The sequence below is a fragment of the Cicer arietinum genome, chromosome 7, assembly GCF_000331145.2.
Source record: "Cicer arietinum cultivar CDC Frontier isolate Library 1 chromosome 7, Cicar.CDCFrontier_v2.0, whole genome shotgun sequence".
NCBI classification, from domain to species: domain Eukaryota; kingdom Viridiplantae; phylum Streptophyta; class Magnoliopsida; order Fabales; family Fabaceae; genus Cicer; species Cicer arietinum.
In genome coordinates this window covers 9,584,331-9,604,338 of record NC_021166.2, presented here as the reverse complement: position 1 = coordinate 9,604,338, position 20,008 = coordinate 9,584,331, and the positions used below count along the sequence as shown (strand labels likewise).

Here is a 20,008-nt window from a genome sequence, read left to right as displayed (position 1 = left end):
TTGTCTAGGTCAACTTTACTTTATCATAAAAACTCGTTTCATCGCTATACTCTAGTTGTGGTAGAATGTATCATTGAGCGGCAAAGCATGCAACAAAGATGACTCCCAAATTCTAACTAGGTGGAGAAAATACAAACTCTGTGAGTCTTGAAAGTATTATAAATAGTGTACCATTATTATTGAAAATGATAAAATGTACAAGAGAGAGAAGAATTACAAAGGTATTTATTTTTACAAAGTATTAAGTTTGATAATTACTTTACTAACTCAAAGGGGTTGTTATCAACCACCTAATTAACTAGATAACTAACAAGTAACAACTAGTTATAACTAATTACAATCAGTATTATCTAATAGATTTAGATCAATTTTGAAGAAAAAAAGACATTTGATCTAAAGAGAATAACATGTAGTTGGGTTCCAATACAAAACAAAATAAAGAAGATATATTTAATTGTGATTTCCATCTAACTCATTACATTTTTTAATTAGAATTTATTGTTAAGTTAAAAGTTATTTTTTTAAGAAAAATAAAATAAAAGTTGTTTTTTTCTTGGGAAGTACATATGCTGGTAAATCATATTGTATCAATTTTTTCTTCAAAAGAATCATAAATTAATTCATTTTCTTCTTTCTTTAATATTAATTTGTAATAACTATTCAATTTTTATTTGTTTTATAAATTTATCTCATTGCTTGTAATTTCTCTTACCACCAAATAAAAAAAACTAATAAGAAAAAATAGTTAATTAGCTTATCATATACAAAGCAAAATCCTCTAGAAAAATGTACAAATAAAAGTAACACATCCAGGTCGATAATATTTTGTGCATATTAGTCATTAGATTTGTCATACCCTTGTTTTCCTTTTGTATACAATACACACTACACACTCCACAGTAAAACCCACTCCGCAATGGCCAACACATTATTCTGTCTCTATGAAAAATTGGTTCTGATCAATTAGCATGTCTCCTTTTGCCCCACCACTCAATCTTCTAATGTAATCATGGGTAATAAAAAAATACTTTGTTATATATTTTAGTTTTAAAAAATAAATCTCTTTTGATTTTTTATGCCAACTAAAATTACAATGAAGCTTAATTTTACCTCAAAAATTGTATTAAATATTCTATTGTTGATTAGTTTTTTTTGCTGACTTTTTGCAGCCAACGAAGTTTTTAATTTTTATTCATATTAAATTAATTCTACGATATGTTGTGAGAGTGGTAGAATAAAATCTATAGATTATTTAGCACTAATATTTTATTATTCAACTTTTGTTTAAAAATTGCTTGAATTTTTTAAATTCAAATATACAAGACATGCGTTCGATTTTTTCTCTTACATTTTCATAGTGATTACTTGTATATTTGAATAAAGTTAACGTTAAAGCACAAATATTAGAGATAGATTTGATGACTTATATTACACGTGTTTAGATTATGAAATATAATATATTTTTATTATCTCTCTTCATCAAATACAAGCACTCTATATTTCTTTTAATAAAAGTTTATTATTATGTAAAAAAAGAAAATAGTTTATTATCAATATAATTTGTACAATACAACGCCCGAATTAAACACTAATTTATTATTATTATTATTATTATTATTATTATTATTATTATTATTATTATTATTATATAAATCATAATAAATGTCATTTTTCAATAATTTAATATTATTAATTTGTTTCATTTTATTATTATTATTATTATTATTATTATTATTATTATTATTATTATTATTATTATTATACTTTTATATATAACATCAACAATTGATCAAACTTTCACAATGGATTATGCAAACATATTATTTTTGTTTACACTTGCTTCATGACGATAAAAGACAAATCTTTTTATCGTTCAAATATGAACATGTATGGGTACCCTGCTACAAGAAACATTACTCAATATTATAGATTAAGTTACAAATATCTTCCTCTTAATGATCTAGATAAGTGGTGGTATATATAATTAGAAGGTGAAAAACAAGTCTTAGCATGGTGCCCACCAACTATTTCTTCCGTGACTAGCTCGTGTGATGTGGGTCTAACTTTTGTAAGGAGGGGGCCCAAGGACTAGACAACTAAGGCCCTAGCCTTAGACTTCAAAAAAATTATTTAATATTAGTAAACATTAAAACTTTAACCACAATATGTTTATGTTATTTCAATAATTAAGTTAATTGTTTTGTTACAAAAAAAAAAGTTAATTTTAAAGTTATTTGTTAGTTTAGACAGTAGATTGCAAGGCCTTTAATTTTGTTTACATAGTTAAATTCTAGGTTATGTCTTTGTGTGTATAGTTTAGGTCTCACTCTTTTTTTTTTTTTTTTTTTTTTTTTTTTATAAAAAAAATATACATTTTTTCAAATTAAAAGATATATAATTTTTTATGGAAAGCTAATCGAACTCTAAAATAGCAGTATTTTTAATTTACAAGAATTGTTCTAATATATATTTATGTATGGTATTGTCACACGTATAAAAAAGATGTTTGCAAAGTTCGATCACTTTTAACTATCTCATATCCATTGTGTGAAGTCAAATAGAGAAGACACTTTTATTAAATTTGATCTTTTTTCTTTTAAAAACAAAAATTGTGTTTTGATATAATTCTTCATTTTTCTTATTCATTGTGTTGATAGATAAGAGTTTGATTCTCTTCCCAAAAATTTTCTAACGATGTTTTTTTTTTTTACTACTTGAGACTTGTTCCTCTATTTTTTATTTGTTTAAATTATGGACAATTGAAAACAATATTTTTCTATTTTATGTAATCAATGAAATTTTAGAATATTTATGTAAACTTGTAGTATTTATTTTATTATCTTTTACTTTCTACTTTTTGAATAACCATCTCCTACTTTAAAATGTCACATTTCAAATTTTACTTTAGACTTTTACCATATGTCACTGTCGATCGACCTATTGGTGCACACGTGTGGATGATACACATGAAAATGATACAAAACTACAAAAGTTTCTATTTTCATCACTAATCTCTTGTTAATGTTGAATTGATGGATGACACGGCAAGTCAGCAATACAAGTTGTTATAATTGGTCGGAGGGAAAGCTAAGGAATTGTCGGCATTGTTAATTGTTGAAGGTATAGATACATATTTCGTGTATGAAATTTTGATTATTATTGTAGTGGCCAACGTTGTGACTTGTGACACACGTTGCTTGTAGTTTTGTATAGCTTTCTCATTCTAACTTTTCTCTGTTCCAACAATTACCATTTAAGCTGCCAAAATAAAAAATACTATTTACTAATATATTTTTAATTATGTTATATTTTTTATGCAATCTACAATAAATATTCTAATAAAAATATGAACTATTTATCTCTTCTAAAATTATACCAATTGTTAATAAATTTAATACCACAACAAATTTTCTTAATTTATGTGATTTATACAAAATGAACTCATATTTAAGGATTAAGTATATTGTAGTACCGTAAAAAAAAAAATATGACTAGATTAGGTGGAACATGTGGTTTTGCATAAGCTCGCACCGATAAATCTTAACATAAATAAAGTGAATTGTTTCATGATTTGATAATCGATATAGACAATAATAAAAACAATTAAGACTTTAAAATATAGTAGTTAATATTGGTGTTATATATATTAGAAAGACAAGACAACCTTATGTCTTGGATTTTCATATCATTTTTCAATACTTCATTTCTTCTTTATTATTCTTATTCTATTATATCACAAATACTAATATATGAGATCTATCATATTATATCTCTTTCTCTTCCAAGGCATAAGATGAGTATATGAGTGTACACCAAACATTTTCCTTACAAATAAATGTCACAGCTCCTTCAATTCAATTCAATCCCCCGAAAGTTGAGAATATTTTCCTAAAATTAAAACAAAAAACGGTACAAGTAATGATTACCAACTTTAGCTTTTGAATAATATTGAAAGAAGGTGCCTTTTAGTGTCTGTCATATCCAAGCATGTATGTCAGCATAATGCATGATGCATAATGCATAATGCATAATACATGCAGTATAGATATATAGATATAAAGTTGTTATGTATATTTGAGACTTTTTCTAAGGCGCATGGCAAGCAACAAAAGTATGAAGGAATGAAAGAGAAGAAGAATACACACAACACAACAAGTAGTGATTGAATGGTGTTGGCAAGTTGGGAAACAAAATGGGACCCTTATGCACCACTCCATTGTTGAAGGGTCGTTATCAATGCTTAACTTTTGCTTCGTCAAAGTCAAATTATCTCCAACATCCCTCATCATTCTCAAAGAGCCACACACAAGGATAAAGATAATTTTTTTGGTCCCTATGTTCTCTTCACTATGTTGTGAAAAGAAAGACGTGAGTGGCACGCAGTTAAAGTATTTTTGTCTTCAAATGCGTATATGATCTGTCTCTTATCTAAGTCTTTTGATTCCTTCTATTGAAATTCAAATCTCCTCATTGCATGCTAGATACTATCATTGCTTTTTCTAGATGCACACGTGCTATCATATATATACATTCATTCATACTCCATCTATATACATATATTTCTTTCTTTAAATTCTTCATCGGTGCATCCAAGCAATTAATATCACATCTGTGGACTAAGGATGATTTAAGAAGTTAATTATATATGATTACTTAAATTAAAATATATATATAAGATAATGGAGCCATGTATATCACATGGTACAATATAGATGAACAAATCGTCTAATTGATGGTATGAAAAGAATTAGGCGGTGATGGCAAAATCGTATTTTGATTTAATTAAATAAACTAAAAAAACTTTATTGTAAAAAATAATAAATAAAATTAAACGTCAAAAGCCTATCGAAAAGGAGTTAGGCAAAGGAGATCACATATCTTGCTGAGCAACAGAGAGTGGATATCTTGTCTATTATTCTTTGTCTCTTCTATTTTTTTATTTATTAAATTATTTGTCTCTTCAATTTTATATTACGTAAGTCACATAAATATAATATGGTATCTTTCTTTCCAGAAGATCACATTCATATAATATAACATTTTATATACTAGTATAGGAACTCTTAATATACAACAAAATAATTGATTTCTAAAATATATTCATTTAGCAACAAAGGTTTAAAAAATTCGTAACTTGTAATATACGGTGAGACGTAAGTCATGCCTCAGCACGCATTCTCAATAATTGAGTATTTCATTTAAGAGAAATGTTATTTAAACACAATTTTAAACACAAATACAAACACAACTATCGTATACGTATACGCTATACACATTTATACATATTTATATTCTCTCTCTTCATTACTATGTTACTCTCTCTTCATTGATTAACAATAAAATCAAATTAAACACCACAATCTCTCTCTTCTCTCTTTCTTTTCTCTGCGGTCTTTTTCATCTTCATCCATCTTTTTCCTCTTTCATTCTCTCTTTTCTCTCTCTCTTCCTTTTAGATGAATCAACTAATTTTTGTGTTGACCTAGATTTTGTTTTTCACTTGTATTTTTTTACACATTGCTCTCCAAATCTACACTTCTTAGATTTTTATTTTATTATTTAAAATAGATTTTTATTTTATTTTAGTTCTTCTTATATTTTCTTAACTGTTTACTTTTGTTGTTTTTGGCTCCTACACAGTTTTTTGGTTTTTTTTTGTTTCATTTTCTGGTTAATAGTGTAAACATTATTGGTTAATAAAGTATAATAAGTGGTTAATGCATTATTTTCGTCTAAAAGTTAGGGTTGTGAATTGTTAGTCCATATTAAGTTTAGTCCATATTTCTTAAAGCCATTAACCAAATTTATATTGTTTGATTAGAATGACCAAAATTTCTCTTCAAATTCATTAACCAAGTTATGTAAGAAATTAACCATATTATTTTAAGTCATTAACCAAGTTTATATTTTGTTTGATTAGAATGTCAAAGTTACTTCATAAAAAATTTGATTAAAATAAGTAAATAAAAGGAAAAAAAAGGAATTATGAAAGAAAAGAAAGATGAATCTGTGAAGTGTTGGGAAAAATAGCATAAGTTAAAAAAGAGATAAAAATGGGGAAAATAAAAAGAGGAAGAAATTAAATAAAGAGAGAGATTGTGTAGAAAATATAAAAGAGGAAAATTAAATGAAGAGAGACTATGTGGGAGAAAATTGTTACAACACATAGACTTCTCTCACTCACACCCCAGACACCCCAGTACAACCACACTCTTACAAAGCAAATATTTAAACTAAGTCAGATACAAGCTTAAAGTGCTATTGCTGACTAGTGCATTTGAAAACAAAGGACCAAAACCCAATATATAGCTTTGGCCTTCTCCTTATTCTCCCACACTAAAGGATGTGGGACTTGCAATCAACCCCAACAATCTCCACCTTGATTGTAAGAGTTACAGCTTCCGCTTCCATTGTCTTACCGACAATCATACTCCACCATCAAAAGTACACTTCACTTGGAACTAAACCATCCCAAGAATTTTCTCCACTTGGAACTAAACCATTCCAAGAATTTTCTCATGTCGAAACCTTGCTGAAATTAATGGTGCAACTCCCATGTTGGCTTCCAGGAAGTTCTTCAGCCATCGACACATCACCACACACCCTGCATCAATGCCAACCAATGCCCGTGTGCTGTTCTGAATCCGCTAGCAATAACTTGTCCTTTTTCATGGTATAGCGGAAATACCATAAGGACAAACTTTATCTTCTAGATGAGATCACCATCATCTCCCCAAACAAGGGAGACCTTGCCAGCACTTGTCTCAGAGTCTTTTCCAGATACTGCTCCACCTGGACAATTTCTCTTCACATGCCCAGACTTTCCACACTCCCACTTGTCGTCCTCCATGTTGGAAGTGTTTCCTTTCAACGCCTTGTGTAATCCTGATTGTATAAGCACATCCTTGACTTGTACTTTCCACAAGCCAAAGTTGATTCTTCCATCAAACTTCTCTATGTCAAACTTCATAACACTTGAATAAGACATAGCAGCTGCACGCAGACTGTAAACTGTGCACCAGGTAAGTTCCCATGAAAGAGAGGTGGGTCACAACAGACACGCTTAAATACCAAGTCTTTCCTTAGCCAGAACCTCCCTAAACAGCACTTTCACAGTATCACCTTTCCCCTAACAATACCAAGGATAATTCTTTTCTGATGTGGAAGATCAGACAAAGCTGCAACCACAGAGCATACTAAGAAAAATTATCCTACTGAACCTCCGAACCTGGCTCTTGATACCAGTTGTTGGGAAAAATAGCATAAGTTAAAAAATTAAGACACAATCACAACACAAGAATATAACGTGGAAACTCCAAAACCGGAGAAAAAACCACGGCCGCTACCTAAACCGGCAACCAGAGAATTAATACTATGTGAAAATTGTTACAACACATAGACTTCTCTCACTCACACCCCAGACACCCCAGCACAACCACACTCTTACAAAGCAAATATTTAAACTAAGTCAGATACAAGCTTAAAGTGCTATTGCTGACTGGTGCATTTGAAAACAAAGGACCAAAACCCAATATATAGCTTTGGCCTTCTCCTTATTCTCCCACACTAAAGGATGTGGGACTTGCAATCAACCCCAACATGAAGTTTATTTTTATAGAGGAAGAAAAAAAAAGTAAAAAAAAAAAAAGAGATAAAAAAGGGGAAAATAAAAAGAGGGAGAAATTAAATAAAGAGAGAGATTGTGTAGAAAATATAAAAGAGAAAAATTAAATGAAGAGAGACTATGTGGGAACCATATGTATTTGTATTTATATTTGTGTTTAAAATTGTGTTCAAATATCATTGCTCTTCATTTAACCATAGTATTATATTGCTATTATTTTCACTAGTGTACAAATTGTATATACGAAGGAGGTTAGCAAAAAAATTGTAATATGAAAGCGCTTAATTGATGGAATCTTTTGTTTGCCTTTTGTCCTCTTATAGCCATTAATAATTTCGAAAATCTATAGGAATTTAGAGGCGACTTTGGTGTCACATTATGACAACAACCCATTTTCTTTGCTGACTTGATGTATTTTAACTTAGGGTTAAAACGTTTACTCCCCTCCCTTAAATCTACCATGTTAGTTAGGGGACTAAATCAATAATAGTTTATAAGATACCACTTATAATATTTACTTTAGAGTAATATTTTCTCTGGACATATATAACTTAATTGATTTGAACTATGGGTTAAAGAATTGGATCAGATCTCAAATTTAGACTTGTATAGAGAAGAGAAAAATAACTACTAATGTTTAATATTAATGACTTTGTTTGGTTAAAAAATATTTTTAAAATAAAATATAAATAAAAAATAACTGAAAGTTAATATATTTGATCTTAATTTAATTTAAAGTATATATATATTAAATCATTTAAGGGTCAAATTGATGACTTAATTTATGCAAGCAAAAGTACCTTGCTCCAATCCCAGCCGTGGAAAGATGACATAGAGGATAAGATAATGATTATTATAGATGAAAAATAAAAAGTACAGCAAAATGATCTTAACAAAATTATTACCACAAGAAAAAGTGAAAGTAAGAAAATTGTAAAAGGCACAACTACCAAACATCCTTGGCACGTATGATCAATTTGGTTTTACTTCAGAAGTAATCTTCACATTATAATTAATTAATTGATTCATTGTTACTCTTAACCATGCATTATTACGTACTCGAAATTAAGTTTTACCAAGAAAACACCAAAGTCCTCACAGCCCACTAGAAAATGCAAGCCACTTAATAAAGAGAGACAGTAATTATGAGAAATGAGGACCCAAAAAGTGAATCCTAAAGGGGGAAAATGCAATGAGCATGAAGGAGTTGCTATTAGATATATAACTATAAATAATTAAGTGCTAATTAACACATTTAATCATATCAAACAATTTTGATAGGTTAAAACTTGTGGACCATCCGATAGGTGATGTGTAAGGCGAAAAAACCATGTACTAAATCTGCCATTGTTTAATAGTCGTTTTAAGATTATTTATGCATAACAAAGTTTTGTTAAAATTATTTTACTTTCTTTGTAATTCACTTAATTCATTATTAACATCTTATTTTATATATTTTTCTCTCTTTCCAATAAATACTCATAAATATTTTTAACAAAATAATAATTAATATTATAAAAATAAAAACGACAAAAAAGAAAAAGAAAAGAAACCGTTGACACTTAAAAGGTAGAGCAAGTTCTGTAAATAAAAAAAAAACGAGGAAGTACTATTTATTAATGGTGCCAACTCAATTATTTTTCCTAAATTAACTTGAAAAAACACTCCTTAACAACCACGGCAATTTATTAATACTTCACCTTTGAATATAAATATCATTTAAAAAAAAAGTCTTAAATATAAACTAATTTTATTTCTAAGAATATTAGTTAATTTTTTTTATGAAAAAGACTTCTAATTAATTTATTACTTTTTGTCGTAATTATTTAACTAAAACATTGAAGGTCAATATTATAACATCAGCACACAAATAGAAAATTTTAATATACTATTTGTATACAGCATGTAAAATTTTCTTAACAATACCTGAAAAACTGTGGTAATTAATTATAGCGTATCTATTGTTTAAGTAAGCATGTCTCATACTATATATATATAGAGATATAGTATACTATCAATGAAGTAATATATGTGGTTTGAAACTAGTTGGATCCACGAATGCTTTAGTTTGTTGTGATCTTGAAAAGCAAAGAAATTAATGAAAGAAACAATAAGGTACTTAGCAGGCATTGCAGGGCCTAGTGGTTTTGGCTCAAATTCAACTGCAGAGCAAGTCACTCAAGATTGTTCTTTCCTCCCTCCAAATCTAACTGCTCTCATCACTGGTAAGTAACTCATTTAATAAATCTAACATATAAACTAGAAGTGAATAAATATTGTTTTTTTAGTAAAAATTAAATAAAAGCTACAAGTGAAAACATTAATACATGTTAATTGTAGCATGAAAATGTTTGTCACATATAAAGTTTTTGTTCTGTATTTTGCCTTTTCAACTTTCTTTTTGGCTTAGAGTCTATTTTTCTAGATGCTGATCAGTGTAAGTTTTGGAAAATTCTTGAAGAATTCTTCTGCATTTTTTCTTTTATGTTTATAACAAATTTCTATCCAAGTTTTTAATTACCGTAGGATTTTGTGAAATTTAATAGAAACTTGCTAGCTAATTTATATTAAAAAAAAGTTGAATTATCAACAAAAGATTAAATTGATCTCCAATTTGTGCGGATTTCTTGTTTTTTTTTTCTTTAATTTTTCATCTAATTAAATTTTTTAATAGTAGTTTCAGCTAAAAAAAGATACAGAGATGTTTTCTTAGTAATTATTAATTATGTGGCATTGAGAAGATTGAATCTGAAGAGTTTACTCTGTAAACTTTCACACGTGTGCTCACAACTTTGGGATGGCGCGGTTCTTTTTGGCTGCATGTATATTGTTCTTGTATTCTTTTGGATGGCACCACATTGTGTATTAGTTAATGAATGTTTTTTATTTGTTTTGGATTTTTTGAATTGAAGGTGCCACTTCAGGTATTGGAGCTGAAACGGCTAGGGTGTTAGCAAAGAGAGGAGTGAGAGTTGTGGTTGGTGCTAGGGACTTGAAAAAGGGTTGTGAAGTTAGAGAGAAAATCCAAAAGGAGAGTCCTAATGCAGAGATTATTCTATTGGAAATTGATCTTAGCTCTCTTGCTTCTGTACAAAGATTTTGTTCAGAGTTTTTAGCTTTAGAATTGCCTCTTAATATTCTCATGTAAGTGTTTTTATTTAATGTTTTGCACTTGAGAATTGAGATCGTGGTTGCCAAATTTTTATGGTAATAGTTTATTGGAATTAATAAAATTTGTTTTACAGAAATAATGCAGGAGTATACTCTCAGAACATTGAATTCTCTGAAGAGAAAATTGAAATGACATTTGCTACAAATTACTTAGGTAATTTTTTCATTCTTACCTATGAGGTTGAAAAGCAATGGTAAATATTTATTTGACTACTATACTACATACATTATCATAATCTGAATGCTACAAATCAAAGAAAGCAAAGTTAGATATAGTTAAATTGGGATCAAACAGAGTCCTAAGTTACTACCATTAAATTTGTTTCTTTTATTCTTAAATTGCAGGACATTTTTTGTTAACAAAAATGCTACTAGAGAAAATGATAGATACTGCAAACAAGACAGGGATTCAAGGAAGAATAATAAATGTTTCTTCGGTAATTCATAGCTGGGTGAAAAGAACTTGCTTTTGTTTCAAAGACATGCTCAATGGAAAAAGGTACAATCACCATTTGCTTCCTTTCTCTACAAAATTACGAACAAGTTCTATTACATTGATTAAATTTTGGATACTAATCAATGTAACTCTTTGAAATAACACAATTATTGCAGTTACAATGGGACACGTGCATATGCTCAATCAAAATTAGCCATGATTCTTCATGTGAAGGAAATGGCTAGACAACTCAAGGTTAGAAATTAGAAATCACCCCTCAAAATTTGCCTTAATCTAATTTTAAGATGCACGGACCATTGTGCACTATGCATAAAAGTTAATTGGAATTTCAAGTACGATCGACGACATTGTTATTATTAGAAGTATATGTTAACGGTTTTCATCATCTCTACGGTTAGGACACTGATAGAATTGATGTTAATTCAATGAGTTAAGTTTTGATAAACACATTTGTCGAATTATTATTTCAATCGTAAAAACGATGAGGGTTTAGACGTCAATCGTAGTAAGAATTTCAAATGATTTTTAAATAATAATCTAACATTTATCCACCTTAGCATCCATCTAATGGAAAACTTTGAATGTACCACTAAAAATTTCTTGGAAATTGGGAAATAATTATAGGCAAGGAATGCAAGAGTAACTATCAATGCAGTGCATCCAGGCATTGTGAGGACAGGAATTATTAAAGCACACAAGGGATTAATAACGGGTATGTACAAATTAATCTTGCATTAAATAATTTGGTATAGTCAACTCATGTCCTTGTTTCACTTTTATAAGGTTGAAGTCAAAATTAAGCCACATATTCCTAAAAATTCCATGCAGATTCCTTGTATTTCATTGCATCAAAGCTGCTTAAATCCATATCACAGGTGTGTAAGCATAGTACATTACTCTATATAAACTACTTTTAAAGTCATAAATAAGTGATTGTGATTTTTGGACAATTAAAACATTTTACAAAGACAGTTTATGTCAATTAATCTCTTTAATGTTGAAAGTAATGTATATTTTTTAACTACTCCCTTAGTCGGTGAGAAAATACATCACATTTTCCAACTTTATATGAATGAATGAAAGTGTTTGTGCAGGGTGCATCAACAACTTGTTATGTAGCTCTAAGCCGAAAAACAGAAGAGGTGAGTGGAAAATACTTTGCTGATTGTAACGAAAGTTACTGTTCAAGTCTTGCAAACGACGAATCCGAAGCTAAAAAGCTATGGAACAATACAAATACATTGCTTCACAAACGACTAAGACAAGCAGCAATTGGAAGTTCTTCTTCCCTCTTTTCTAGACCCTGTATCTAAACACCACGTGCATGTGTGTGTATAATTAATTATCTGTATATGCTAAGTAGAAGCCAATACTAGAGAGTTTTAAGAAGCAAATTAAAACTATACCATAATCAAGAGGAAGAGGCTTTAGAGTAATAATTCCTTAATTCTCTCATAGCTTGATAGGTGCTGGATGATGTATACTTGATACATCCATTTCATTTTTCATTTTATTGTACAAATAAAAGTATATAAAGCATAAATCCATTTATCCGTGTTATTATGTATGTAAAGTGAGGGTTGAAGTGTTCTAAAAAATAAAATATGGAGACGGAGAAAACTGTCTCCACATTATCAAATGGCAATTCTCTATCATTTTTTACATCCATATAATCATGAGAAAGCAACAAAAACCACCAAAGGATGGCAATAGATAGGGACTACACATCACTTTTTTTACTAAACAAAAAAAATCGAGTCAACTCCATGGTGGCTGGAATTGCATCTTTAAAATTCATTCACTTTGTGAAAACATTTTGATAACTTTCTTTTTCACCTTTTATGTCCTCAAACATCTTCAAAATACACAGAAGTGTGAAAACAAGCTACCAAACATTTTTTATTTTCATTTCATAAAACTAATGCTAATTTTACTTGATAAAAATTCTAGTTACTGTAATTCTGAAGATGACATAGTACAAATATGCTTACTGTAATTCTGCAAACATATATAGTTGTTTACCATAGGATGTGAAACGTGTGGTAAAATAAATAAACTTGTTTACCATAAAGATAATTTTAGAAAAGCGGTGCGATACATTTAATAACATTTGTAATCTCGACATATTACAACAAGATTAAGCCGAAAAGTGATTTTTTTGTACACGAGAGTAAAAAAAAAAAAAAATCATGGAAATCCAATTCCAATGCATTGCTAATACTAGTAAATGATATCAACACTCTGTTCCTAATGACTGCCGATTACATAATTTCGATTGCTGCAATGAGAAAAATTAAAAAGAACTATACAAAAAAACAAAAACAAAACAAAACAAAATGGTCACAAACAATACATATTTATAAAAGTAACTTAGAACCAACAGATAATGTCTGAAATGTGTGATACGAGTTATGCCTTCAATAGCGCCTCATGGAGATCAGCACATATCATCAAATGAGATGGCAAACATCCTTTGTATTTTATTTCCTAGCCTGTCACATATAAGAGACATCATAAACTGACGTTCTGTGCAAGAATCATATAAAAAAATCACTCAGAAAACTTGCCATTATAAACTATCTACAATAAATGTTACTAGAACACAGATAATAATGACCCCCTGCACCTAAAGCACCCCAGGACTCGAGAATGAGTCAAAATAAAACCTCCAAAAGGATCTCGCCTTAAGTTGAAGGCTTGTTACCATTCTTTTATCATTTTTGTTTTTCGCCACTGAAAATCCTTTTAATCCATAATCTGGAAATGCAAAATCCAAAGAATTGATAATGTTTGCTCATGTATTCTAAATAGCACACTCTATAGCTTTTACAAAATCACTCTATAGATTTTTACAATACAATCCTACCACGAAACCAAACATGCACATTATTTTGGATATTAAAGTGGCTCCCCCATTAGATAATGCCTCCATTTACGCACTGCCAGCAGTCCAGCATTATAGCAATTAACACTCTTTTGTAAACTGATTTCAGTCATGCCTTCCCTAAAGTTGTTAGCTGAGGAAAGCAAGAGAAGGTCCTTATTGCTAAGAGAGGCAGTGATGTTATAGCATTAATGCTTAGAAAGCTATTCTGTTTGTTTAGACCATTAGAAGCAATTCAGTAAGCGATTTGGCAATTAACCCTTAGTTCTTTAGAAATTCTCTGTAGTTTCCTATCAACCCCGGAAACATCTTCAACGTTTTCACATACTAGGGGCTGGCCACTGCATCATTGGTTCAACCTTCAGGGGTCTCCCTTCAGCGACCCCTTTTTTGTAACACAATGTGGCAAAATACTCTACAGATTCTTCGGCAAGATTATATCTTTTCCTATCCACAACCAGATTATTTTGTTGCAACAATCGAAAAACCTTCATCGGGTGCTCAGCATGTTCTTTCAGCCCTCTATTACACACTGTCAACGAAAAAGACAAGAACGAACCCCTTTGGTAAGGCTTCACAATTCGTTCATCAATTCTTAGAAGGTAAAAGGTGCAATAGTAAGGCCAAATGGCATGACTAAGAATTCATAATGATACTCGTGTATTCTAAATATTGTCTTATAATAGCTTCATGATTGTTCATCCCCCCTCCCCCCTTCAGAACAGAATGCTTATCAAAGGACAATAGACAACACTAACTGGAGAATATCTCCATCCAAGAGTGGTGATCCTAAACTTATACCTTGGTGAGAAAACAGGAAATACAATTCAAGAAATACAACAGATGATATACCTTCAACCGCGGAGATTGGCGAACAGATGATGCAGATTCGGGAGTAAAAAGTGCTGAGTTTACCCTTCTACGAATATTTTTTTTCTTTAATCTTACACTACCGTCGGAGAGTTCCACTTGATGCTCATTTTCCTTGGTTGTAGAATCACTTATAACAGATGCACCAGGAGCAGATGTAGAGATAAAAGCAGATTCTTCAGGTTTAACTGTTGGTACAGCTAAGCTCCCTGTTATATAGCAATTAAAGAAAGTCACATCACATTCAATATAAGCACCCTTTTGTCCATTTTCAAAAACAAGCCAAGTTATTGGACTGATTAAGGAGAGGGCAAAGGATTAGAGACGTAAGGTTGAAATGTGGCTGACCAAGTTCAAGATATTTGATTCAGTTTTGGTTTTTAAAAATCATGGTTTTTAAAAATTAATGATTCGACTGAACAAAGGGCCAATTCACTCGTTTTACAACTCATGTGGTCCTATCAGTCTCAAATATGCAGAGCTCCCACATCACATGAATCCACTCATCTAAAAGATAGAAAGAACTATTGTTATACCTTGTGCAAATGCTTCTTGAAATTTTTTCCTCATTGCTCGGACAAATTTAAACAGACCATTTGTCTTGTTTAATTCAGCGATCAACACTTTGATACCATCAAGGGGAGGTTCACATCTTAATACTGAAAGATAAAGGACAAAGTTTAGGTTTCATGAAGTGTATCAGCATACTCTCATCTCAAGATTGTAAATAAAATCATACATGCTGCTTACACGTGTAAGTATTGTTATCATGGAAGACAGTAAAAAAGTACTCCTCATTTGGATTCTTCAAATTTATATTCTTGAACGTGAACTTTACTCCTGAAGAACAGAACTAATAAGGATATCAACTTTGAGAAGAAGAAGAAACCTTGTGAAAAAAATATTAATTGTCAATTACCACGTCCTCCTTTGACATGAAAACCAAGGACCCTGTTATACCAAGAGATGGCCTCCAGTGTTTCATCTGTATGCTCAGTGCTCTCATTAAACTTCCCTTCAGATGCTGTCAAAGCTTCATATGGAAGAAAAGAGAAGATGGCGAAGGTGAGAGGATATCTTAGAATAGTACATAATATTACCCCTAATGCAGTATTTTAAAGTATAATAAGTAGAACAAAGCAAATAGAATAGATAATAGGGAAGGGAGAAAAAAAAGTTCCAAATTATGTTCTGTAAAAGCAATTACTGAAGCACATGGGTCATGACAAACCCATTGTAAAAAACCACCATTCAAATCTTATTTTATAACAGGTGAAACTTAAAATATTAAAAAATGATTTTACTTGTTACATGATAATCCCTGTTTTACTAGTTCTTTGCTTCCAGAAAATAGGCACAGATTACTTGTTGAAGCAGCTATTAAGAACAATGTCAGCATCTAGACATGACAACCTCAGAGTAGATGTAATCTCAATGCTCATGCAAAATGGTTATAGGCTACTTCAAAATAAGTTGCGAGCATGATTTCATATAGATTAAGCAGTCATCAAATATATGCCATGTAAACAAATAAACATGTAGCCTTAATTAAAAGAGCACAAGTTACAACCATGTCCATCTGTGATGACAACAGCCAGGTAAATAAGAAATAATTAAGTTAATGTTAAGTCCCTTCACATTTCTGCATACAGTAATTAGATAATCCAATGAATGTGAATGTTGTCAATCGCAGACGGAGGAAATATCATTTATTTCAAATTTCGCTATGCTACAGTGCTACAGCGTCACTATAGCTGCTATTTGACCGTATTTTGTATTAAATAGTTATTGCAAAACAATTGCAGTTTGTTCAAATTGCACTACGCCATAGCAGTGTAGCACCACTATTTGACAACACTGAGCAATGTGTAAGCATCAAGCAGCTGTGGGAATCCATATCCATATCAATATATAAAATAAAATAATTAAATACCTATAAATAAATAACCACATTTGCAGGAAGAAAAAATAAAAGAAAAAGAGATTTATTACCAAGATACTGCTGAGATAAAAATGATGTATATTCTTGTTTCCTGGTTCGATGCTCTTGAATACATGTATTAAGGTTTTCAACTCTGGCCTTAGCAGATGCAATATCATCCATCAAAGCCATTCGTTTGGCCTCTTTGCGGGTTTTAACTGCAGGTCAAAAACCAAAAGCTCACAAATTTCCATTATTTGAAACGAGGAAACTCAAACGGAATTCAATTCACACTTGAAACGGAATAAAATTAAAGGAAATTGAAGTGACCTGCAAGTACTTTAACCAAATCATCTTCTACTTCCTTCAGTTTTCCTTTAACCTCTTCTAATTGAACTGAAAGGGGAAAAAATAAGAGAACTTAAACGAAAACCCTAAGACGAAAACAGTAAATTGAACAAAAATTGAGTGAATGAGTTGAAAATTGAAACCCTAATCGATTATATATATGGAAGGGAAGTAAAGACCTTGATATTGAGCAGTTTGTTGAGCTGTGTCGGTGAGGGATTTGAGGGATTTGGTGAAAGAAGCTGTGAATGCATCGATGTTGTGCATTTGTTGAGTGATCATTGTGTCGTAGTTTGAAGTTGAGGATTCCATTTCTTGGCTCTCTCTCTCTCTCTCTCTCTGTGTGGCCTTTGAATCTCAGTCTTTAATTTGAGTTTTTTTTTGGAAAGTTAGAATTTAATTTAGCCCGCCATTTATGCTTATACTTTTTGCAGAGACCGCTTATTCTCGCAAACGGCTATTATGAATGACGACTGAATCACAATCAACTCAAACCTTCTGGGCGGCTGTGCAAATTATGTTTGTTTAACTGTATTTTCGATTAAATTATTTTTATTAATTTATGAAATTAATTTCAGAATTTTAATTAAAAATTGAGGGTTTTTAATTTTAATATCAGATTGCTCCACTTTTAAAAAATAATATCAAAATGTCATGCTTTTTAGTTTCAGTTGCATACCGCAACCTGGGGAGGCGACCTCCTGAAGAAAAAAAATTTCAACCTCACTAGATGGTCGCATCTTGGGGATCCGACCACCTACTAGCTTCTATTTTTTTTTTTTGTTGAATTTAGTTATTGGATATATTATATTTATTATTGTTAAATATTTTAAAAATAATTATAATAAAAATACATTAAAAAAAAGAAAAAAAATACTACAAATAAAAAAAATACATCAAATAAAAATTAATTATTTTCATCTAAATGACCTCCAGTTCCACATCTACGCGGTCATCGAACTCGTCTAGCCCTTTGAACAACTTGAGGTTGTTGTGGTTGATCCTCGTTGTAATCTGTTTGTGGATTAGAACCACTACCACCTGCTTCCGTATAATTTTGAGTTTCGACATTATACATAGAATCAAAAGCTGCATAAGCCGACTCAGGAGTTGTGCAATGAGTACCAAACAAATTATAGAAAATTCTGCTCTCGGTCGGATTAATGGGAGTGGGTATTGTTGGCACTGAAGGAACGTAGTATTGAGTCGGTATATCTGCAGCTTCATGAAGATGTTGTGGTGATGATAAAAACGGTGTTTGGTGCATGATATTTTGTTGTTGGATTGATTGAGGCATATATTGAACATTAGGATATGTTGAAGGTTGCAAACGTGGATCGCGCAGGTATCTTTCCACAGATATGTATAATTTAGTGTGATGCCTGAACCAATTCATATATTCGTTAATGTGACGTAAAACACTTTCGACGTACTGACCTTGCAATATGTAATTCTGACGTTCATTACAATGTTGAATCTCATCTTTCCAAATCACACTCCAATTATCATCAATGTCACGTCTCATGTCGATCTCATGGTAGAGCGTCATATCTTCTGGAGGTTGCGGAATTTGTTGATGAAAGCCGAACTGAAGCGCGACCCTATCTGCATGATGTTTTTCGACGATATGATAGCAGTGCAGATAGGAACATGCAGTCCAAGTGTTGATCTCTTGTTCGGGTACCTCGTGTTGGAATTCGAGATACGGTCTCCAACGAAACTGAATGTTAAAAAAACAGGCTAAAGTAAATATTAAGAGATATAAAAAAATTTAAAAGTGCTACTACATGAGGATGAATATATTACTTCTTGAACCATCACATGATCGATTGTATTCCGGTATCCTTCTATATCGTTGTGAGGAACTTTACCGAAAAATTAAACCCCCGGAATTAAATCTGTCGAATATATAAAAAATAAAAATATAATAAAGTTAGTAATACGGTAAATAATAAGTTTTAAAAAATAAAAATATATAAAAATTATGTGCAATAGTTACCTTTGTGCAAGTGGAAATATCCATGCACTGGGTGCATCTGGAGCAACACAACTCAAACGATACCATGCCCAGTTTTACAACAACAATGCACATCCTCCCATCGACATTACGTCGGGTTTCGTAGCAAGGCATAATTCTCTATAGAGTGTTGCTAAAACTGCCGAACCACAACTATAGTGGGATGCTTTATTTAAATCGCCCAAGATTGAGAGATATTTTAAATGTACACGATTATTGGATTTGTCTGGCATCAACAATGCTCCAATCATACGTAATATATATGCTCAACATGATGCTTGTTTTTCTACTTCGGATGCGTTTTTACCAACATTATCAAAAGTATCTTTGAGCCATTTTAATTTAATAGAATTACCTTTTGTTGCTCCCTTAGGTGGGATAACTCCTAAATATTCTTGACAAACATCTTTAACATTCACAAAATTTGAACCGCTAACAGGAATACCATACACATTTAATCCTAAAATATAGTATATGTCTTCTAAAGTTATTGTGCACTCACCTATCGAGAGATGAAAAGTATGAGTTTCTGGTCTCCATCTTTCAACCATAGCAGTAATCAAACCGACATCGATCTTGTAGTTTCCAAGTTTGATCAATTCACCAAATCCAGCTTGTTGCAAATACAGTAATATGGCTTCGTTCGATTTTTTGTTGGCATGACCATGACATTTTAGTTTATCCTTCGATGGATTCTGAAATTAATAATATAAAAT

General features: G+C 30.9%; 2 protein-coding genes across 5 annotated transcripts; one reads left to right on the top strand and one right to left on the bottom strand.

Annotated features, from left to right (window-relative positions):
• The first annotated feature begins 9,632 nt into the window (after window positions 1–9,632).
• LOC101509179 (short-chain dehydrogenase TIC 32 A, chloroplastic-like) lies at window positions 9,633–12,819 on the top strand. Of its 3 annotated transcripts, none has more exons than XR_012161364.1 (8): window positions 9,633–9,849; window positions 10,537–10,768; window positions 10,870–10,949; window positions 11,141–11,294; window positions 11,408–11,486; window positions 11,877–11,964; window positions 12,036–12,127; window positions 12,347–12,364. XR_012161364.1 is itself a non-coding variant. In XM_004515827.4 (8 exons), exons 1-8 carry the CDS (start codon window positions 9,723–9,725, stop codon window positions 12,563–12,565), a joined length of 1,026 nt encoding a protein of 341 aa, XP_004515884.1. In that variant the 5' UTR covers window positions 9,634–9,722; the 3' UTR covers window positions 12,566–12,819. The 3 variants fall into 3 exon arrangements, 2 of the variants coding, with proteins under 2 accessions (XP_073219955.1, XP_004515884.1); XM_004515827.4 differs by having other exon boundaries at window positions 9,634–9,849; window positions 12,081–12,127; window positions 12,347–12,819; XM_073363854.1 differs by lacking the exon at window positions 12,036–12,127 and having other exon boundaries at window positions 12,347–12,557.
• A 620-nt stretch (window positions 12,820–13,439) lies between these two features.
• LOC101509717 (kinetochore protein SPC25 homolog) lies at window positions 13,440–17,731 on the bottom strand. 2 transcript variants are annotated; one of them, XM_004515830.4, is made up of 8 exons: window positions 17,455–17,731; window positions 17,258–17,323; window positions 16,999–17,145; window positions 15,926–16,039; window positions 15,757–15,846; window positions 15,543–15,665; window positions 14,989–15,215; window positions 13,440–13,744 (listed from the first exon to the last, which is right to left on the bottom strand). In XM_004515830.4, the coding sequence occupies exons 1-8, from the start codon at window positions 17,585–17,587 to the stop codon at window positions 13,733–13,735; spliced, it is 912 nt and encodes a 303-aa protein (XP_004515887.1). In that variant the 5' UTR covers window positions 17,588–17,731; the 3' UTR covers window positions 13,440–13,732. The 2 variants fall into 2 exon arrangements, with proteins under 2 accessions (XP_004515887.1, XP_027186761.1); XM_027330960.2 differs by lacking the exon at window positions 13,440–13,744 and adding an exon at window positions 14,516–14,668.
• Window positions 17,732–20,008: the final 2,277 nt, after the last annotated feature.